Here is a 24199-nt window from a genome sequence, read left to right as displayed (position 1 = left end):
CCGTAAGTACATTTGACTGACTTGATGCAATTTCTTGCCAGTATTTTTAAGTATAAATTTTTTAAAAAGACCATTAGAAATCAGAGTAGAAATCAGAGGTCCTCAGTAAATCAAGAAGTGTTTGACACTCTCTGTGTGCAAAACAGGTATGCACATACCCTGACCTCTTATTTTAGATTTGATCCTGCATCTTCAATGTCTGTAGTTAACTCTTTAATCAATAACAAACCAGACATTCCTTTGATTTCCAGTTACACGCTCATTGTATTGAAGAGCATGCAAATGCCTTTTTCAATGCAATTAACTTTTCTGACTGAATAGAAATAATAAAATTGATCATGGAAATCTATGGCACTCAGCACCTGAAGAACTATTTATAAAGAAGAAGACAATACTTTTATAAAAGAGATACTAAAGTGACTTTGAAATTTAAAAAGCCAACATTAGTATATGTACTTTTCTGCATCCTTCTTTTTCCATAGTAAAAAGCAACCTGATCTGGCAGAATCTTTGCTTGGAAAATCTGTTTTGGTTATCCTCCAATGGACTATAACTGTGTTTAGTGGATTACTACCATATGCCCAAATAAATGCATGCTTCCGTAGTAGCCTTCAGTGTTCTAGTTTCAATTTAATTCTTTCATCTTATAAGATGAAAGCTTTTTTTTGGGCAATGGGTTGAATGCTTTGCAAGAAGAATCCTTAAATTTGTGTATGATGTTAATTGTACTTTCTCAATTTGACTCTATATATTTTAAAGCTTACATTCCCCTGAGACTTTAGAAGCAGTCATCAATCATGTTTTCAGAATCTTCACTTAAAACATTTTTTTTATTTGACACATATCTGTGGGCACTTACATTATAGATAATTGACTCATTATCCTAACTCTCACCTGCTTCAGTTCATTCTTTAGTCACTTAACACAGGCAAAATAATAAATACTTTCATTGGATGAAGGTATTTATCAACCTAGGATGACGTCTACTAAATAATATGCTTTATAAAAATTCCCTCTTTTTAGATTGAATAATTTAATTTATACCTGACTAAACATTTGTAAATGACAAATTATTTGTAAAAATATGCAAAAAGTTGTTAGAAGGCAAAGATTCATAAAAATGATAATTATTTAAGTATACAAGTTGTCCCAAAAAATATATATACACTTTAATAGCTGATAGCTCAATTGATGTTTCTTTCTTATCAGATTTAACCCATTGGAATTAGTAAATTATTCCAAGTGTGTATACATTTTTTGGGATACCCTGTAGTAGAAAGTATCCTGCCATTTACTTTATTTTTAATATTTTTATTTTTCAAATACAGTTGACATTAAATATCGTATTAGTTTCAGATATATAGCAGAGTGGTTAGGCATTTATATACTAGTAACTTATGAAGTGACCCCCCCCCCATAAGTCTAGCACCCATCTGATACCTACATAGTTGTTATAATATTACTGATTATATTACCAATGCTGTACTTTACATCCAAGAAAGAAAAATGAGGGAGGGAGGGAAGGAGGGTGGGAGAGAGGATGAAATGATGAATTAATATTTATTTTAAATCACCAGACGCCTCTTCTTTTCAATGTTTTTTCAAATAAGTTTTTAGTCCTTCTCCCAGTATACAGATATAAAAAAGGAAACTTTGTGAGTAAGGATGGGGCATTTATTAAAATAGATTTTTTTCATTTATTCAATACAAACAACATTTATGCAGCAACCACTCTGATAACAGGTACTACACACTGCTTCAGAAATAGAAACTTCAAGGGTCAGGTTAGGAGCAAGACAAGTAATCCGAATGCACTCTGCAGCAGGAAACCTACCAACTCTAGGAGAGAACTGTGGCTGGGAGAAAGAAGAAAGGTGCTCAGGAAGCTCTGGTGAGACCGTGGAATACAAACTCAAGCCCAAGCTCTTTTCCAGATAGACATGTAGACATCTGGAAAGCAGGTCTACAAGAGACTATACGACCCAACCTAAGAGGAGCAAAGACATACTATCCCCTATTGTGTGAGGACTATGGAATTAGATGTCCAATTTGGCATTCTCGCTAAAAATCAAATTTATTTTTCGTTTACGGTAATACCCATAGATTATAAGTTAAAGTTATAATAAAAGAAAATACCTTTGTTAGTACAAAAACAACCAGTAAAATTAAAAAGAGGAGTATTCCTGCTCTCAGAAAGAGAATGAACACCCATCAGGAAAAAAAAATGAAGTCCTCAGAATTCCGTCTGTGCTGAAGGAACACTAGAGCTGGGCTTCCAATATGGTAGCCACGAGCAACATGTGGCTATTTCAATTAAATGTCAGTTAAATAAAATTTGAAATCAGTTCATCAGTTGCATAGCTATGTTTCAAGTGCTCAGCATGCCACATGTGGCTACAGGCTGCCCTTCTGAAGAATGCTGATGTAGAACACTTCCATCGCTGCGGCAAGTGGAGGGCCCAGCACTGAACCGGAGAGGAAAAGGAAGAAGAGAGCAGCAGACCATTCCTCTATTAGACTCGAGAAAAGGAAGTTTTAGTATTTTACAACATGTGTAGCAAAATCAGCTCCCTAAGATTAAAAGTGGAGTCAGTGACATTGTAAAATGTGGTAACATTAGATGTAATGACGATGTTAAAGGTTAATATTCTCTAACAGCTTTTTAAAAGATGCCCTGAATTTTTAAGAGGCTCATAAAAGAATGGGATGATAAAATTTTGTCTTTGAACTCTGTTTTCATTAGATTTGACAATTTCACTGGCCTTTGAAACCATATGTTAATAAGGACCTATATTAAACATCACTAAGCTGATAAGTAGATATTTAATTAACATAATTCTAAATTAAATAAATGTAATATAAAAATTTAAACCATGTCATTCCCATTACTGAATTTATTAGTATATTTGTAATTCACATTTTTCCAGGGAGGAAAAAAATATTGTCAAATATTCCTAAGAGCCTATCTTCTAGCTGAAGTTTCAAATCATTAGCAATCTTCTCTTACGCTGTTCTAGGTATAATATACAATTGTATGTGTTGGTTTTTAGCACAAAAGAGTATTTGGTACCTTGGATATTAGTATTTAAAAAGTTTAATCATAGTCATCCAAAAAGATTATAAAATAATATTTAAGATATTAACCAAGATATTGAGCCAAATATTATTACATAGTTCCAATGACCACACTATGGTCCAAGGAGGTAATGTCTGTAAAGCACTTATTGTAGGTCTGGCACGTGGATGTTTAATAAATATTAACTGTTATTGTGATCTTTGGCAGATATTCTCTTTATAAAAATGATGATAAATTAGAGCAAATGCTCCCTATTATGACAATATTAACTTTATCACAATTAAAACACAATTTAAAATTCAGAATGCACAGAAGGGGCATTCATCAGATGGTCTCACTCTCAGAAAAAGGAAACAAGACCACCTGCAGAGAGGGAGTGTGGGAGCTAAAGCGGAATCAAAGTCTTTTTAAAAATAGGTATGGCGGTGACTATGACAGAAAACCATTCAGCATCACAATACCAATTCTAAGTAGAAAGGCTCAAATTAAAGAAATGTTATTTTTTTTTACTTTCTAGTGCAACACTAAATAATCCAGAATTAAGAGCAGGCAAAAGAGAGGGTGTGATCATCAGAATGTCAAAGATTTAAAAAGTAGATGGAAAATCAAGTGGGGAGAGGAAATTTAAGATCCTGACCTCATTGAAATGGCTTACGATGGAATCCAAACTGGGTGATAAGATTGATGAGTTTGAAAAGAGGAAGGGTTTAAGCAACTAAATATGGGGACAGAGATGGGCAGGTTTAGGAAGAATGAAAATAAAAAGAAAGCTAAGAATTCAAAAGTTGAAAACATTAGAAAATGTGTATGTATTTTTTTAAAAAAATCTAGTTGTAATATTGTAGATTAATTATATATACAGGACAAAACTATAAAGTTGGATAATAGTATAGAGGTGGTCCTGGTATATAATAAGGTAATGAAAGAAGGCACCCACTTCATCAGATTGTATTTTAATGTGAAGGAGAGTTGATTTACCGATGATATGGTAAGCAATTCGGATTTTATACAACAGAGGGCTCTTCTCTAACTAACATGGCAAACAGTGGCATTGAAATACACATGGCAGGTGGAATGTAGTAAAATGATACGTGTGCTCTGGAGAACAATCTGCCCTGGGTCTCTTGAAGATCGAGTGTCTCAGGAACGCCAAGATGACATGGGGCATGAACTGAATCTTAGGTAGGGCCAAGTCTATGGGACTTGGAAACAGACTAGGGATAAAGACTTTTATAGATAAAGTCAATACAGACACTTGGAAGTGAAAATATAAAAAATTATCAATATGCACATCAAAAATGACAAACTGAAGAAAAGATGGAAAAGCAAAGGGAAGTCAGATGCTTAAAGTAATGAGGAGAGTAGGAGAGTGCCCAGCAGATGAGGAGGAAGCAGGAATTAGATGGTGAGAGGGTGGACTAATGGCTGTATCCACTTCTAAGGAGTTGTTGACAGATGGAGAAGCAATGCTTTGGAAGCAGTGAAGAGGCTGCCACCTCCCCCTGCTACCAGCTGCGCGGCAGGGCTCCTGCTCAGCCAGTGTTCTGCGGGTGCCATACTAGACGTCTTTGGCTGGCATTCTGATTGTTTGGTATCCATACCAGTTGCAAAATATGCAGATTATTCCCAATGGCTGCCAGGTGAGGAAAATGGACACATTAAACTTAAATTTAATTAAATTTAAGTAAACCAGGCAATTAAGGGGAAAGCCAGCTTTCAATTATAAAGTGGTAGAAGAGCTTACAGAAATATTAAAGGCAGAGATTTTGTTCACAAGAGGTCAGTGTTAAGGGTAGACCTTGCTTTAAAGGAATGAGCGGAAAGCCCAGCCGGCGTGGCTCAGTGGTCAGTGTATCCTTATGAACCAGGAGATCATGGTTCGATTCCCGGTCAGGGCACATGCCAGGGTTGTGGGCTTGATCCTCAGCATGGGGTGTGCAGGAGGCAGCCAATCAATGATATTTCTCTCATCATTGATGTTTCTATTTCTCTCTCCCCCTCCCTTCCTCTACGAAATCAACAAAAATATACATATTTTAAAAAGGAATGAGGGGAATGAGAAGCAGAAAATCAGTGCTCAACAGGCATCATTTTCAGAAAGGACGGAAGGAGGCAGGCGTCTGGGAGATAGGCTGTTTCTGCATACAGGCAGTCCTCGGGTTACGTCGGACTCCACATATGTCATTTCATGGTTACATTGCCATCTCCCACTTATTTATTAAAAAAAGTTCCGTCATTTCGACCTATATACATATGTGCTTTATGTTTTTTATTATGTATTTACCACAAGTAAAGGTCAGGGATTGTTATCTTTCTTTTAAATTTTTGTTACTGTTTCACTTCATTACTGCTGTGTATGTGCTCCATGTGAGTGACGTAGGTGCTTATGGAGGTGAGTCCAACTTACGGCGAAAATTGCGTTACGTCACCCGTAGGAACGGATCTCCCATGTAACGCGAGGACCTACTGTGTTTGCTAATGAGAAGAACACTTCCTGCCTTGGGTAGGGATTTCCTCACTAAGCACACTTCTGGCCTCTTTTCTGCCCCTTTATTCTCTCATTTCCTGTAGAGGCAGAATGAGGAATCTGATCTGTAAATCTGGGGATTACTGGGTGTGCTTAGCTCAGCCCACTCTTAACTCCTGATAACAGGTCTGCAGATACTGTGTTCTTTCTATTCTTCCATGTAAAGAGTTGTACTCTAGAAACCACCTTGAATTGTGACTGCTAGTAATTTCTGCCTCATTGTGGGGTTCAGTGAACAGCCCCATTTACCTCTTACTCTAAGCTCTATCCTCCAACCTCAGCAATTCACATGACACTGTTATTTTCTACTAGAGGCCTGGTGCACGAATTTGTGCACCAGTGGGGTCCCTCGGCCTGGCCTGTGGGATTGGGCCGAAACCAGCTCTCCAACATCCCCCAAGGGGTCCCAGATTGTGAGAGGGTACAGGCCAGGCCAAGAGATCCCAGCAATGCACGATCAGGGGTGGGGAGGGATGCGGGAGATTGGCCAGCTGGGGAGGACTGCAGAAGGGCTCCAGGGCATGTCCGACCCATCTTGCTCAGATCCACGGGACCCCAGCAGCAAGCTGACCTACCGGTCAGAGTGTCTGGCTCCTGGTGGTCAGTACACATCATAGTGAGCGGTTGAGCAGCCTTAGCATATCATTAGCGTATTATGCTTTGGTTGAATGGATGAGTGGATGACTGGATACATAGCATATTAGGCTTTTATTATATAGGATTATCCATACTTTTGGTCCGTATTTGTTCAGGATCCAGCCTTGTTGGGGACCTGCTCAGAAATTCCTGGTACTAGTGAATAAAGGTAGAAAAAGATGGGGTAGAGAGAATTTCTATGTCCTTGGAGCTGATCAGTGCCAAACAGAATGGTGATCAATGAGACTAATAATAGGCTAAGTAACCTGCCCATGGGTCCACAGCTGATAAATGGCAAAGCCAGTGTTTAAACCCAGGCAGTCTAGCTCAGAGTGTAACATTAGAAACACTATCCTCTACCACTTCTCTCTAAGGTGTGCTTCCCATATGAGGGCCCACTACTGAGAAAAATAAACCATTTTATCTTTTATAAATGTCTAAGTAATGATGAATATATTCATAAAATTTATTTTGTCCATTTTTTTAAGATAAAAATGAAGGCTATATCACTCATTACTTTGAACATATCTAATCTATATGAAAGCAGAGAAAGGTCAATCTAGATGGAGCCTGCCAGCTGTTATAGACTTACGATACTGTTATGGGTAATAATGTAGTTACAGCCATGCGTTCTCTCTCCCCCTTCCCTTCAGAGCAGTTACTTGAGAACATGAGACTGTGTAGACTCGGTTCTATTTCCAGTGCCTCACTTCCCATTCTGACTTGTTAGTCCTCTGCAATCATATTTTTGCCTCAATCACAAAATGATCCTGGCAAAGTCATCGAAGCCCTTCTAATTACAGCTGGACTCAGCAGCCCTGGTCTTACTCGCCTTCTTGAAGCAGCCAGCACTATTAACTAAGCCCTCCTTTCTGAAACCCCCTCCCTCTTGGCTCTTGGCAATACTCTCCAGGTTCTCTTCCTTCCTCAAGGACAGCCACTTCTCAGGTTCTTTCCTGGTTTCCTTTCCTTCCCCTATTCCTTATGCACCTGGGTTTCCTGGAACTCTGTGCTGTACCCTCTTCTGGTGGCATCCTCTTGCCTACTCACAGTGCTCACCTGCCACCTCTGTCTGATACTCCCCACCCCACCATCTATTTGGCCTACAGTTCTCTTTTAAAGAGCTCTCAATCCAATGGTTACTGGTTATTTGTTTCTAGGTGTTCCGCCAGTGCCTCAACAACATGAATTAAGTAACAAGTCTCCCTGTCTTTAGAACCGTGCTTATCTAATACATCCTCATAATTGCGTGAGAGGGATCATAACAAATTCAAATCTAATTATGTTCAGATTCCATCACCAATGGAACAGAATATGGTACACACAGGTATTCTAGGATTTATGTCTTGCATCTCTCTACCTTTTTCTCTAGCCATAATCTTTCCTCTCTACACCAATGGCAAAATCTATTCTTAACCAGACTGAACTTTTTAACTACTCCATGAAAACACAGTGTTATTTCAAGCTTCCTGCTTAGAAGCCCTTCTCCAGTCCTCACTCAGTCCATCTGAGGAATAACTATACATCTTTCAAGGCTCAACTTAGAAATTTCCTCTTTTATGAAGCCTTTGATGACCAACTGAAATGAAAGTAATCGCTCCCTCCTTTGGGTCCATCTGAACTTGGACAGAACTGTGAACCCTCTGGAGCAGGGGCCATATCTTATTTATGATTATCAATGCCTTAAATATAGAAGTAATTTCTAATTAAATGCTTAAATAAATGCCTGAATCTCCAAAAGTGGGTAAGGATAAAAAAAGGTGAAAATAGTTTTAGTTCATCACATTAATAACACATTTTACTGGAATGATCTATTGTGATGCAGAAGTTCACTGGAAAAAGTTTATTCTCCCATCAACATTAAGTTATGCGTAAGATAATATTGCAACGGAAGTTTATAAGGTATTTCTTTCCATGAATCAATGGGCTTAGGCAATAACATCCATGAAATGCCAAAGATTTTTTTGTCTGTAGTTTTCCAATTGGTCTGTTTAAACAGATGTACCTTCATTAAGTTCTCCTACCTAAAGAACTCATCCTCCAAACTCTCAAAGGTCCAGCAACCACATGCACAATTGTCACCAGCACCATTCCTGAGACTTTTAGCTCATTACACGAGATGTTGGTTTTGCTAGAACCTCAGTGAAAGCTTGCCACTGTGTTAACATTCTAAAACTCTTCACTTATTTCTATTTATGGGGAACAGAAAGGTGCAACCAAATGGGATTTGGCCAGTTGAAGACTCAATCTTCAACAAGCATAGTCCCTCACTGTACAATATTCCATAATTTCCCTCTTATTAAAAACTAGAGGCCCGATGCACAAAAATTTGTGCAAGAGTAGGCCTTCCTTCCCCCGGCTGCCGGCACCTGCTTTCCTCTGGCACCCAGGATGCATGCTGCTTCCCTTGGGTCGCCGGCAGGCACCCAGGACCTGGGCTTCGCTCCGGCCCCAGCTTTGTCTGGAAGGATGTCTGGAATGACATCCAGAAGGATGTCGGGTCTAATTAGCATATTACCCTTTTATTATTATAGGTAGTTGCCTGATACTGACATGATTTTCAATGAGATCTTTACACTGAGGTTTTCATATAGCCGTGATACATGACCCCCTTCTTTACGTGTAAAACAAAGTGCAAATCTTCCTCAATGAGCCCCAGAAGAATAAAAATCTTTGGACATCTCTTCAGGAAAAACAAAACAAAAACTTAAAAATTAATTCACAATAATAATCATTGAAGATTTCTACTCTCTGTATGCTAGTTCTATGAAATCACTGAGCACCTTTATGTAAAAAATAAATAAATAAGCTACATTGAACAGGCTTCACATAGATTAAGGACCTATCAGATTATCCTATTCAATCTTCACAGCAATCATACAAATTAAATAGTTTTATTTTATAAATTTAAAAACTAAGGATCAGAGAGACTAAGTAACTTGTTCAAGATCAATAAGTTAATTTAAAAAGTCAAACTCAAGATCATTTGGTTTAAGGTTGTACATTTTTCCATACATGTTTCTGAACTTTAAAAGAAACTGATCCAGGTGCAAGATCTTGGTCTTTCCCCAACATTTGCTTTTGGATGTTTGCTCAGTAACATGATCTCAGTTTCTTCTAAACTTATATTCGCCATCTATTAAAAATAATTCTAAAATATTCATGACTTTCAATAACATTAATAATTGTCACAGAAGTATTTTCCCAAGGTCCTTTCCTAGTCAGCATCCTGGTCCTCAGATTCATCTTTATTTAATTTTTCTCTCTCCAAATGCAGACATGAATCATCAATTTTCCACTTTAGTGCCCATAAGCAATATTTAATTTCTATAAAACATCTTCAAATTGGATATACAAATAGAATAATGAGGCAAAACATGTTCATTGCCAAGAGTCCAAAAGATCTAGATTCAAATCCTGGCTTGGCACTTGTTAGTTCAAATTCTTGGCAAGTTCCTCACAATCATTAAGCCTGTTTCCGCATATTAAGATAGAATTTTACTACTGACCTTACTAGAATTTTTTGAGTACTGAAAAAAGTAATGCTTGCAAGGATCCTAACATAGTTCTTGGCTAAGGTAAACAAAAATTACCAGGTGTTGGTAACATTATAATTGGTATCATTAGGTTGAATATATGCAAATTTGTGAATAATCGAGAACAATTGGCAAAGGGCACGGGACATTGATGGAACTAAAACTAGGACTTTAAAAAAATAGTCTTTGCATTTAAATCTTAGGGTATTTCTGGGGAAACAGCTGGTTCTCTGTCTTACATACAAGAGTCATGAAACCCCCTCCCCCATTAGTTGTATTCTGACATTGATTATTCTGACCTGATGCTAGCAGATTTTGCTTTCAAGTCATTCCACCTTTGGTTCATGTCATCGAGTCGATGCTGAAGCATAGTAGCTTCTTCGGAATTTCCTAGTGCCTTTACCATCTTCTGCCTGTTACCATCAATACTTTTAAATATGTCATTGTGGGCATCAATTTCCGCCTGAATGTCCTAAAGATGGAAAAGCAGAGACAATGCAATGTTAGGTATTAGCATCAACATTACTTGGGATTGCTATACAGAGTTTTAACTTTTTATATTTCATAGATGAGGTGTATTTTTTAAAGAAAAATAGTTAATGTCATCTTAAATAACAAATTCAAGTGATTCCACATTCTTACATTAAAAGTAATAATCTTTAAATCTTCAATACCTTGATTCCCAAGTTCTTAAAAATAAAATATATTATAATCTTAATTTCATGTATTAGCTAGTCCGATTCAATCAAATTATTTATCCCCTTTATACACGGGTAAAGCTCCCCTCAAAATATGAAGTTTTACAAAGTTTGTTAGATATTAATTGCTGGTTTTTCACATTTAGACAAATTTATTAATTGTTTATTCTTTTAATCTAATAAAGTTTATTTCTATAATTTTTAAAGAACACTTTCATAAAAATTTCCTGATTAAGAAATTAAAACTAATTGTAAAGTCATATTTCTCCTATTAAATAGATAATATTTTGTTTATTTTTATAAAGTAAATTTTAGTGTAGTTTAAATAAAATAAAAAATTATTATAAATTAATAATAAAAATTTGTTAAAAGACTTTGAAGAGGCATTTTGGCAATATGTATCAAAAGCCTTAAAACTGTTGAAATTGCCTGGTCAGCATGGCTCAGTAGTGGAGCATCGACCTATGAACCAGGAGGTCAGGGTTCGATTCCCGGTCAGGGCACAGGCCCAGGTTGCAGGCTCAGTCCCCAGAGGGGGGCATGCAGGAAGCAGCCAATCAATGATTCTCTCTCATTGTTGATCTTTCTATCTCTCCCTCTCCCTTCATCTCTGAAATCAATAAAAATATATTTTAAAAAAAACCTGTTGCAATTATGTATCCTAGGAATATTTATGTATAAACACATCTATCACATTGATTGTTTTAAAACTAAAAAAAAAGTGGAAACTATCAAGCACTTCCACTTCTGGAAATATATCCAAAAGATATGAAAACACTAATTCAAAAATGTATCCGCTCATAGCAACATTATTTACAATAGCCAAAACACGGATAAAACCTAGGTGTCCATCGGTGGAGGAATGGATAAAGTAGTTGTGAGATATATATATGGGAATGTTTTCAGCCATAAAAAATGAATAAATCCTACCATTTGTGACAACATGGATAGACCCTGAAGGCATTATTCTAAGTGAAAGAAGTCAGACAGAGAAAGACACATACTGTACAATCTCATGTGGAATCTAAAACAAACAAACTCAGAGAAAAAGAAATCAGACTTTTTGCCATTACCAAAGGTGAGAGAGGAGAAATTGGAGGAAGATAGTCAAAGGATACAAGCTTCCAGTTATAAGATAAATAAGTACTAGGGATGCAATACAACGTGATGACTACAGTTAACATTGTTACATGACATACAGAAAAGCTAAGAGAGTAAATCCTAACAGTTCTCATCACAAGAAGACTTTTTCCTTTCTTTTTATTGTATCTATATAAGAAGATTGATGTTAGCTTAACCAATGTGGTAATCATTTCACAATATCTGTAAATCAAACCATGATTCTGTATACCTTAAACTTATACAAAAATGTATGTCAATTATTTCTCAATAAAACTGGGAAAAAGTGGAAACTATTATAACACATTAATGGTGATATATTAATCAAGTTTAAAAATGGAGGATGCAAAACTATACGTTATGTTAATTTTAAAGTTTATTTGGACAAACATATCAACAGCACCTAAAGGCAGAAAACCATCTTATTATGTCTTCTATATCCTTCACAGTCTCTGAGCCTAAAATAAATAGAGATAACACATAGATAGGTAGGAAGATAGATAGATAGATAGATAGATAGATAGATAGATAGATAGATAGATGGATAGATGCATAAATGCATGAATGAATGTATGAATAAGTTCACTTTGACTGACTGTCATATCAGCCACTCTAGCCCCACAAAAATAATCAGATAATTAAAGAATTATAATGGAATATAGTAATAATTTTGTTTAATGTCTTCATTTATAAATTTTTAACAAGGGAAACTTAAAATTGTTTAGAAGCCTGCATTGCAAAGTCCTGCCTAAGCTTTTCGCTGGAAATTTAGAATAACAAGCAATTAATGAATCATGCTCCTTCACAGATCACTGTGCAATGATTCACTGGTTTTAAAATCAAGACGCCAGCATGGGAGGCTGTCAGATTATGACCCTGATGTAGCATCAAATGCTAAAGTAAATTAAAGTTTCCAAGAAAGAGGGTTTACTCTCACTGCTCAGCTGCGAGACTTGCTCTAGAAAGACTTACCTCTGTCCCCTGAAAGCCTTTCTGAACATTACACAGCACAAAATGGTTACTGATAATTAGTTATGGGAATGCAATCCAGCTAGAAGCACAAAGCAATGTTCTTCCAAGCATTTAACATAAGCCAGTCATGTGCACAGAGGGGCCACAGCAAGATATCCAAGCCATTAAACTAACACTTGAGAGCAGAGAAATATTTTAAAGATTCACTTGTGAGGCTTGAAACCTATCTTCAAACAATGTAAACAGGGGTTTAGAATTAAATTAGGACTACATGTTTTTCTCTAAGTCAAAGCACCATCAAAAGCCTAAAATGCACCCTTTCTGAAGAATCTTCCAGAAGACAGTTACAAAAGCTCACATCAGCTCACTGATCAACAGTCTTTCTGAATACAACACCCACTCCCCAGGACAAAACAAATTCACAAAAAAGGAAAACATTGATTTTTTTGCTTACTTCTTTAATCATTGACATTTTAATACCAATTTTGCCCTTAACTGGACATACCTTTAATGATACAACCCATAGACATATTATAAGCAAACACTTTATAATGTGTATCACATACATTTTACTTCTTTATAGTGTTCTCTAATCAAGAAGAGGCCCTAATTATGTAAGCAAAACTATTTATTTAGATTATGATAAAAAGGACTATTTGAACCCTCCGACAGGAAATAGATCTAGAGAGTACCACCAGGAAGACTTCAACAACTAAATTGGAGCTAGAATGAATTCATCCTCTCTGGGCCTTGCTGACATAATTTTGGTTTATTTTTGCATGGCATACTTACCTAACCCTACGTGGACACAGCAATGTTTCCCCTGAAGGAGTCCTGACCCCTTTTCTGACGGTGAAGAAGTAAGGTCAGCAACAACTTCCCTACTGTATCCCAAGGTGCAGGCTAGATCAACAACGCTAACCATTCAGGGAAAGGAAGTCCTCTGTTCCTTGCAGAATAAGACCGGACTTCAGAGGCAGTTAAGGACTGATTATCAGGAGTCAGCAGAATTATGGCCAGAGTTTTAGGTTTTGAAAATGAGGAATTATAACATTAAAAAAAATAGGTATTATCTAAAAAATAATACAACAACCAGATAATATCATCAAGGGTCATTAGTGATATGGTAAATATACTTTGAGACAGTTTCTAAGGCTGCTGGTGAATTATTGCAGTTAATTAGTCAATTTATAATTATAATTAATTTATTTACTTCAATTAATTATCCAATCAATAATTGATAAGCTACATTTTCTTTCAACAATTAATCTCATTGGTTTTAACCACTCTATTAAGAATTATGAAATTGCCACTTGGTCTGCAGCAGCATTTATTAAGAAATCAATACCAGTAATGTTTTCCCCATTTCCTGCGATTATAAATATATGTTAGACAACAGAACAGAAAAAAAATTTAAAGTACTAAGTGGAACAAGCTTACAATTAACTGCCCTTTCAAGATAATTTGAACAAGCCAACTTACAATGACAAAGAATCAATAAATAAACAAATGACATTTTAAATTCCAGCATAGCAAACACTGCTATTGACAAAAATATTTTTCACAGCAAAAAGTTCCAAATTCTTGACTCTATACCAATTGTTACTAAAACACACTAAAATCCTCGTGAATTAAAATAGCACAGCTTTCCTTCCAAGGTGCATACAAACACAAGTTATTAAATGTTTCATGTGGCCGAACTATTGCCCCACCTTAATTATCAAAACCAGATAGTACATTCAAAACGGAACAGGCTTGAAAACCTAGTCAAGGATTTTTCATGTTAAATTTTTAAATCTACATTCGTGGAGCATCCACTCCTCTACACCTCACCTGTGTAAAGGAGTTCTTATTGCCCAGAAAGTTCTCAATTTCTTCCCACAACACACACACACACACACACACACACACACACACACACACACACACACAATCTCAGTGATTTCCTTATTTTAAACTCATCTCTTAAGTCCCAGCTTAAATGTAATTTCTTCAGGAAAGACTTCACCACACTCCAATTAAATTGGGGCTACCTGTATTCTTATAACTCCCTCTACTTTGCTAAATCACCTACCTGTACTAAAAAAATTTATTTAATGTCTGAGTCCTCCCACAAGGCTAGAAGCTCAATGAGGGGAAGTCTCCCTGTTCTCAACTCCATCCCTGAACTCAGCCCAGTGCCACTTCACAAATATTTACAAAACACTGAATGAATGAATGAATGAATGGACCTTGAAGTTGGAAACTTACTGTGTCTACAAGGACACATTTAAATATTACAAGTTGAGCAGTAAAATATAGCTTCAAAGTATAATTTTAAGTTAGTCATCATAAAGGAGGTAAATGCCGTAAAGGAAATTTTGTACTGAGTGGTTTCTCTCTGTGTTGTCACTATGGGAAGCATCTTTTCACAACAAGAGTGATATTCAAATTCAGACACATACACACACCCTTAAAGAACCACCATTATCATTAATCATCTAGTAGCAGAACTGCATAAATTAATAAAAGGCAACAAGTCACTCAAAATGTTACTGAGCTAAAATTGTCCATTACTCTATCTTCTTTGACTACTCAATAAATGGGACTGTACACAATGCCAATGGCTGAAGTATGACAGTATATTAACAGCCACCGAAGCCGTCAGATACTTCCTTTATGAAGTAGTTTCAAGCAGAAACTTAATTCGTTCAAATCAGATGGCAATAAACCAACTCAGAGGCTGGGTTTCAGAGAGGCGCGTTGGTGGTCCAGCTTTCTGGGTCAAGTCAACTCTTCAGATAGTCACCTGGATACACTGTCCAATGCTCACCCCTCACCACTTGGTTAGGTGACTAGGACCTGCTTGCTGGCAGGTACATCTTGTCACATGGTCATCCTCTTCTGGTGAGAAGTCTGTCTCAACCTCCCCTTTAGGACCACTCTGGGTACACATGGCTCCTATCAATTGGGGTTTCCTGATCCTTGGTGAGCTGTCACCTTGAGGAAACAGTAGAGAACATTTCCTGACTCCTGGACCTCAAGGACTCCCAGAATTGCCCTTTCTGATGCTAGGAGATTAGGAGTGAGCATCAAGTGCAACTTGCCCTTCCTATCTATGCTATCAAATCCCAATCTGTACATCATACGTTTTGGGACTAGAGAATGAACTTGGATCTCAATCATGTGCCAATATTCATTTATGAATAAATACCCAATATAAATCACAACACCACTGGATTTCTCTAAAATTAAATAATAGTGACCAGAATTTACCTCACAAAGAAACTGCTGTCTAGATGTTAGGCTGAAGGTCTGCTGTCTTCTGGGATTTCTGATGATCAACCAGTCTACAGCTTTGCAGATTAACCGTCATTGGAAGACCCAACACTGTCCCAGCCTTGGACCCTAGTTTTCTTAAAGCCTGAAATGGCTTTAAGAATACAGCCAAATTACCTTTATGCTATGACAACCTACACATCAGACGGAACAATTACAACTGCTGATATGAAGAGAAAAGTAGGAAATCACTGCGATTAGAATTCTCTTTAGAAGCAGATCACTAGTATAGGAAAAGACAGGACTATTATTCGGCTCTGACGGTATCATGTGGCTTTTGCATGACAGCAGTGAGCTTGGCCTTTCCCTAGAGATGGCATTACTGCTTTCAGAGTCGGGGAAGGCAGGCAGTTGAATCTGAGAGGTGTCAGGCACTGGTACCTTTCTATGATGCCAGCTTTCCTGGCAATGAATCAATGTAGCAAGGGCTAAATATATGAGACGGCTTTTGTGAAAATACACAAAATTTATTATTTTTTTTAATACTTGAGTTGAAGAAAAATTCGTTCGTGTTTGACAACTTCCTACAAATGAAATATGGCAAAAAGATTAAGTTTCACGTAGATTTTCATGACGGCGTCTAACACAAAAATAAACATGTGAGGAGAACTTCGGGCTGTGAATTGCAGCAGGATGGTTGCTCTAAATTGGCTCTTTGTCTCAAAAAAAAAAAAATCCCAAATCAAGCCTTTGATAGGAATAAGTCAGCAGACTACTTTCGCTGTCAATACAACGACTAAAATAAGAATAAGAAGCATGCAGGCACTAAAGCTTCGGTTTAAGAGAGGAAACATACTCATATGACCAGAACTTGTCACTTTGTCAATAAAATGGCCAAAAGGCAGAGGCAGGTTCCTAACCTCTGGTATCTGACCTGGGCTTTTAAGACTATCAGCAGCAATTACAATACAAAAGTCCAACTACTGCCCACAATTACTGCCTCTCAGGGGTTCTAAGTAATGAATTATTCATGTAACATATACCCTATGCCATTTTAGGAAGAAACAGACAAATCCATGCAAACCAAGCTAACAGACCTCTTTATGGCCATAAAGTTTGTCACCTGCTGTTACTAGCTGCCATAAAGAAGATATTCTCTCCCTCCTCCACCCCTTTTAAATGGTGAACAAGTAGACTGGGAACCATCCTTTGCTCTCAGGAATTTAGGTGCTTAACAGCATATTAAAGTGAGAGGTCAAAGTGCACCCTGTGTTACAATCCTTCCTTCTACAGTTGGGTTTGTGGGGAGAGATGGGGGAGGCGGGTGCATCAAAGGAAGTTAAATTCTTCTTTCTCTATATTCTACCTATACACTTTCTACCATCATGAGGCAAGCAATAACTGCAACTGTTTTGGAAAAGCTTTCCAAGTTTTCAAATGACTTGGTTTTATGCCTTTTCTCCTCTGGCAACTGTAGTTTTGTAAGAAAAAAAGCCCATTGATTCCTTCAATGACTCCATACAGTCTTGCTTATATTTGTACTTGCAATGTATTCATGGTGAAAACCACTGAGCACATCTTTAACAACTGATAAGTAATTGATTTATGCACATAATGAGTCCTTCACCTCTTTTTCCTTTTCTTTAAAGGCTGGAAGTTGAAAGAAGATAGGTGCTTGGCATCCAAAGCCTAAGGCAGGCAGGAGCCCATGAGCCGCACATTGAGGTTTTCTGTTTTGTTTAACTATAAATGTAAGGTAGCATTTGGCAGGCTAGACTGAATCTCAGAGTGTGCCAAGAACTTTCCTATGGAAAAAAAGAACTAAATGCAAAACTAATGATCCAAGCATTCAATCTCCACGGTGCATGCAAGCACTTCGTGTTTAAAACAGACACACTCAGGAAAAAAAAGGAAAGAAGTTTAAGATCAGATGCACCATCATCACTGGGAGGCATCGTCTCCCAACTCTCAAAACTGAATCTTCAGGCGAAAAGGCTGGGGAAGGCAGGGCTGGGCCACTGCAGGGAGATAAACCTGAGGGTAAGGAAAACAGAACCCATGCCTGATGAAGTCAGACTTTGGCAGGAAAACCCAGTGTTGTTGCTGCTCTTTTTCTTTTTTCTCCTCCAAAATAACTTTCAGTTAAATTACCAGTGTCTGGAGTACAAAAGATCTCTTCTGATGTGGAACTCTGAAACTGACAGGCACCGGGAGAAGCCTCCTGACCAAAGGAAAGAATTGCTAATTTGCTCTTTTAGTGGAAACAGGAAAGTGTTTACCAGGCTATCACACCAAGGATGCCTTAGAAATTACATTAAATAATCAGGTCAACAGAATATATGCCATCTAAATGGAGAGTAAAAACAAAAGGCAAGAAAAGGCAGAATGGAAGAAGCACATGCATGAAGTCGCCTTCTGCATACCTTTTCAAATCTTGTCAGCAGTTCCCGTAAGCTGAAGTTCAGACCAATCATCGTCCAGTAGCCCTTGAAGTTTACATCTTTCCGGCAAACTTCCTTCAGACAACAGCGTTCAGTTTCCACACACCGTATCTTTTCTGGCTATACTTTAAAATCCTTTGTAAAATCCTTTACAAGCCTTGCCCTTGAGCTATGGTCCATGAGCAGCAGCAGCTTGCGCTGGGACATGTTAGCCACCCCAGCGAGGGTCCGTTCTTTCATGGACTTTGGAATTCGCAAGGAATAGACCTGCTTCTACAATTCCTGGGAGCTGTGTTCCACGAGGCTGGCATGCTCTCCTTTTTCTCTGGGAAGCCCAGGATTCCCTTTTGCTCACCTCACTAATGACCTGCAGCCTACAACTGGTCTCTCCTGGGCCCCGAGCTTAGAATTTGGTCTCAATTACACACAGCAAAAAAGAAGCTATATCCTGGAAACTTGCATGAGAGAAGGCAGAAAAAAAAAAAAAAAAGGAGAGAGAGAGAGAGCCAAGTATTACCAACTTCCTCCATTCAGACTGGTTTCAGAAAGAAAAAGAAAAAAAAATCCTGGGTAAAGAGCCAGTTTTCAAAGAGCATGTCTTATGTAGAGTTCGAACAGCAAGGAGTGTACTCTTGTCTGAAGAAACACCCAAACACCGGACAAGAGGCCACCGGTTTGGACTCTCCCAGACACAGGCAGCTTGCGTTGCTATGGTAACCACCAAGCTAGTTTCAGTCCATTTCCCTAGGTCAGGCTATGCCTAAGGGATGCTGTCAGTGCAACAAAACCAAGCCGATGGTAAGTTGTTCTATCTGTCCCGAGAAAAGTTCCAGCAGTGGATCTCATGACAGGGGATCATTTGCAGAGTTTGTGGCAGGGGAGCCAGGGCAGCCAGCTCCAACAGCATCCCTGGCCGATCTGACAGTGGTGGGGTAATCCACTGCTCTTTCCAGCAGTTGTTTATTATTTTAATCAGCATCCTCCCTTCCACCACCCCTCACACAGTTTGAAGTGAAGCGCACTCCCACTTCCTGTAGGCCTCCCTGCTCCAGAATGCAGAACTTGCTCTCAAATGGTGTGGATCCTGAATGGATCTCAGGATTCATATTCCAATTTGGAGCCCACCCAGGAAAACAAACGGGGGTAGGTGTACAAGACAATACAAGGCACAAAACAAAATATGAGTGATCAATTGGGTTATTTCTGAAAATGTTTTAACAGTACCAATGATGGGGAAAATAAAGGAAAGTTCCTTTGATCTCATTGATGACTCTAAGAGCCATTCAGACTTGTTTTCGTGTGGGGAATTCACTTGTTTGTGAAATAAAACTTAAGTGGAACTACTCCAAATGTGAGTAATCGCCAGTTACTTTTAAATTGTTATTACTGGTACCCAGAGAAACACTGTCTCCCACAAAGTTGTGTAATTGCTTTAAAGGAAAATGTTCAATCCAAATGATATATTCTTTGGACATCATGGATTACATAGCTATTTAATATACCAATAAAAGGTTAAGTGCAACAGATGTGTCCATATGAAACATATTTATCTAGCTGTGTGCAGTTTTGTTATAAACATATAATGCTTTTAAAAGTGACACCATCACAAATGGAAAGTTAATCTTAATATAACTAAGTTTATTCTGCATCAGGGCATGGAGCAAAAAAAAATTAGAATATGTATCTCCTAAAAGGCTATTTGAATTACTCAAATATCAAAATTGTTAGCATTTATTTAATCATATACAGATAGAGTTTCCACTAACAAAGAAAAGAACAAAAACTTGCCAGGGAACAGTATACAATATAATTACTACTTTTTGGATTTGCACACCATTTTTCTTTCCATTTCATTCCCAACTTATTTTCATATCAGTGTTCAAATAGCATGTGTTTTACATATGCGGATCTATCCAACATTTAACAAGCTTTTAAAATATTTTCATCATTTATTCATAAAAATCAACATGTCCCCAGGGGCACAATGGCTTTATGAGATTTCTAGCAGAATGTATTCCACCTCCAAGTGCCCAATTCAGATTTATACACAGACACTGTTAACTTCAAAAACGAGTGTTGTAAATGAATGATAACCCAGAAATTTATAAGTAAAAACAATCTGTGCACTCTGAGTTAACAACAACAACAAAAAAGACATTGACATCAGTATGAAGACGGGTCCTCAGAAAGGAGGGAAGAAACATACACAAACTGACCAGGATGACCCAGTCAGTGAGGGCTCTGGGGCCACATGCTGAGATCTTTCAGCAGCAACAAATAAACTCTTTACATAAATACAAAACAGAAGGAACCATCAGCACCAGCACCACAAAAAATAAAAATAAATAAACGAAGGAGAGAGAGGAGAAGAACAATCTTTCTCAACTGGGCAAACTTCCAGCTACCACCCAGGGTGCTGAATGACTGTGATCAGAAGGCTTGTGCAAACACGCAATCCCCCGGAGCACGTATCTCAAGACTGAATTAAACAAAAGCTGTGAAACAACAGAGACTACTACCCTAGTTTTTCTCTAAAGTAGACTCTTAGGTTTAAAGGGTTCTGACATTAAGATAAGAACGATATGTCATTATTAGAGCTGCTAATATCTTATAACCTGATACAAGGTTGACCTTTTGAGGGAGTCTTCTCAAAAGCTAAGAGCAATAGAATTTTTATCACATGGTAGGTACCTGCGTTCTAGATGGGACAAAAACAAGATAAGAGTGGAGGAGTATGTTGTCACATGGAATTCTAGAGGGGAGTATCCAGAAGTCACTGCCCCTGTACCAACTACCAGCTTCCCTGACATCCCGGGCAAATGCCCCATACCCATTTCTCAGAACTGACGCCCTCAGCTCGGGCAGAAAAGAGAACGCAAAATAAAGCTCCCTTACTTACAGTTATAAAATATCAAGAACTAAGATACTGATGAACCTAGATATGATGCACACTCTTTAGGAGGAAAGGGGCGGGGGGTGTTAGTGGATCTTTATGGAACCATCCAAAAATTTGTTTTTAGTTCTCACCTAATTTGAATAGCAGGGTAACTATACGCTCAATAAAACACTGGAAAGCAACTAAAATGTGATTTTTAAAGTGTCAAAGACAAATAGATTATTTATGTACAAATCCAAAGATATGCTACAAAATTCCATTAGCTAAATATTTAATGTATTATTCTAAATTACTGCGCTCCTTGATGACTGAGTGACTTATTACAAGTGAGACTTATAAAATGTAACTGAATTGCCTTAATAACTGAGCTCATTTTACCATGTATTTGTGTTTGATACCTATAAGTAAGTATATTTTCTATGAAACTCTGTATACAAAATATCATCTCAGTAATATATTTTACATCTCCAAAGCCTCTTCTTTTTTTTAACCAAACGCCTCTTTGATACATTATCTCCTATAATCCTGTAATCATTAAAACAAACAAACAAACAGAGGCTTCCAGTGACAGCAATACATCACCAGAGAGACAATAAGCTGAATGATACAATTCGAAGGAGTTGACATTTTGCAGGTCCACACTAGTATGTAAATAAATAAATTAGGCACTAATCTGCAAGAGGTGGAATAAATATAATCCCTACAACAGATCCTAGTATAATCCCTACAACACCGAGTATCCTGAAATTCTCTAGTAAAATAATCGGTGTCTCAAACACAGACACCTAGATCCACAAGACAGTGAAGGTCACAGAACCGCCAAACAGCACAGAAAAACTCAACAATGGAATAAATAAAATCTAAATCTAAATGACATAATAAAAACCACACTCCGTGTCCCGAATGAAGAGAGCTATATACCCATATGGCTTTGGCATAAACTTTCAAAAGCTAGGCTACTTTTAAAATTGTTTATGATTAAAAACTCTATGTCATCTAATTGGCTAAAAAATGGCTTCCTTATTTAGCAATTTCATTGAGGCAATAGAACATTAATTTAGGGTTCACTCAAATACAAGCAAAAAGAGCCATCTAAATGCTCTGTTGAAAGATAACCAATGTCTCACGCATATGGTGGATCTTAAAGTACCCTTCCTGCTACTCAAATTTTTAAAAGCTGTAAAGATAAAGTATGTTTTCTATGGAAAACCAAACAGCTTTCTCTTTATATTGGTCAATATGGAGGAAAGAAAAGAGAAGAAAAAAAGAGAGAAGAAAAGTAAAAACTTCTAGGGGACTTCTAAGGCGAAGCATATGGAGGTCAATAGGTGATTACAAATAAATTGGTACATCATGGCATTATTCACAATGAAGCCCTTCAGGCATGGGTAGAAAAATATACTGGTTATAATCCCATTCTGACTCCAGGAAAGATCCAGGTTATAATGGTTTTTAAAGGAATATGCATGATTCTCCTTTTCATAACGTTTCTAAATCAGCATTTATAATTTGAAAATAAAATAGCTTCAAGGCCCTAGTCAAGATCTGCGATTTCAAATTCATTGTCTACTGCTGCTGTGGTTCTGTTAAGGGAGAATACTCAATACATTACAGCTTTCTAGTTGACATCAGCTAGCAACCAAGTCTGTCAGCTGGTAGCTATTTAAAGTAATATACAGCCCTAAAGGGCAGAAGGTTCAATCTGAAATGGAGGCCTGAGCCCCCTGATGAAAGGCGGAACTCTCCTTTTATCCCAGGAAGCTCAGATAATATGCTTTGGACACAAAGAATTATTTTGAAAGCTCATCTCTTCAATAATGTCATATAGTTTGATAACTATACAGGTGGCAGTTGGGAAATAGAAATTATAACTCATAAGGAAAAAAATTCAACACTTTCTATATTTCCAAAATCTATAGCCAGAAGATTCTAACCAGACATTTTAAAGGCACAAAGAGCTTTTTCTTCTAAAGGGAGTGGATAGGATTGAGGAAGAGAAACCCCAGTTGATCTGCTTCTGAATTAGCCAACCAGGTGCAGGGGTCAGCGTTCAGCAACCTTCTAAATATTTAATGATTCAGAGAGCACTTTATTAGGCTACTAAAAATAAGGCCAAGACAAGTTAATGTTTCAAAACCATATCCTTCCTAAGAAATATGCAGCATGAGACAAGAGTGAAACCATCTCAGACAGCCAAGCCTCACAATTCCAGATGTCTGCTGATGGCTCAAGTCTGTGGGGTACCCACAGGGCTCTGGAGAAGTTTCTTAGAGGTTTCTAAAGGATCATTCCACCTTTCCTCAGATTCCAGATTTTGAGAAATTAAAGCCAACATTAAATTACAAATTGCTTCTGTGTGTAATACCAGCTTTTCTGATGCAACCCATTCAGAGCTGACTTGCTGCTTCAATTCTGACTGCTTAGCATCCAAATTGGAATTCTCAGCAAAATCACAGCCTAACCTTCTTCCCCACTTTAATGATGATTCATCTTCACTAATCTCATCAATAACCAGTCAATACACTTACACATGAACCACTTATATTTAACAAATATGGCTCCCCAAAAGTCAAAGACCATTGTAACTTTACTAATATATACTTTCTGTACCTTTAATCTCACTTCTCTCGTTCGTTTAGTCTGAGCAACAGGTTCTGTGATGACTCTGTTTCTTTCCAAAAGGTTTTGAATAAAGTATTCTCTAGGCAGTGCACGCAGACAATGTTATTGTGCAGGACATAATAAAATCAGTAGGCAGATTACAAAGGGAAGAATGCCTAGGTTTGACAGAATTAAGTCAAGCTATTATATTTTCTGGAGATTATGAGAAGCAGCAGAGTTGACTTTTAAAAATCTGCCAAATTTTGGGACAGAAATAATTTAGCAATATTCATCAAACATTAAAATTCATATAATATTTGCGTTAGAAATTCTATCTCTAGGAATTTAACTTGCAAATATTTGTACAAACATAGGGACAAAGATGCTCAATAAGTTCTGTTTGACAGAGCAAAATGCTGAAAAGAATCTAAATGTCCAT

The 24199-nt window shown here is 37.4% G+C and overlaps 1 protein-coding gene across 4 annotated transcripts in view; it reads right to left on the bottom strand.

Moving 5' to 3' along the window:
• UTRN (utrophin) overlaps positions 1-24199 on the bottom strand; it is a 454275-nt gene that overhangs the window by 126360 nt on the left and 303716 nt on the right. For all 4 annotated transcript variants that reach the window (XM_079779951.1, XM_079779952.1, XM_079779953.1 and 1 more), the window contains one exon: positions 10075-10247. In XM_079779951.1, the coding sequence (XP_079636077.1) occupies positions 10075-10247 (173 nt within the window). The remainder of the gene's footprint in view (positions 1-10074; positions 10248-24199) is intronic.

Source organism: Cnephaeus nilssonii, assembly GCF_951640355.1.
Source record: "Cnephaeus nilssonii genome assembly, chromosome: 9".
Taxonomy (NCBI): Eukaryota; Metazoa; Chordata; class Mammalia; order Chiroptera; family Vespertilionidae; genus Cnephaeus; species Cnephaeus nilssonii.
The sequence above is the reverse complement of the archived record's forward strand: the minus strand, read 5'-3'. Positions and strand labels throughout refer to the sequence as shown.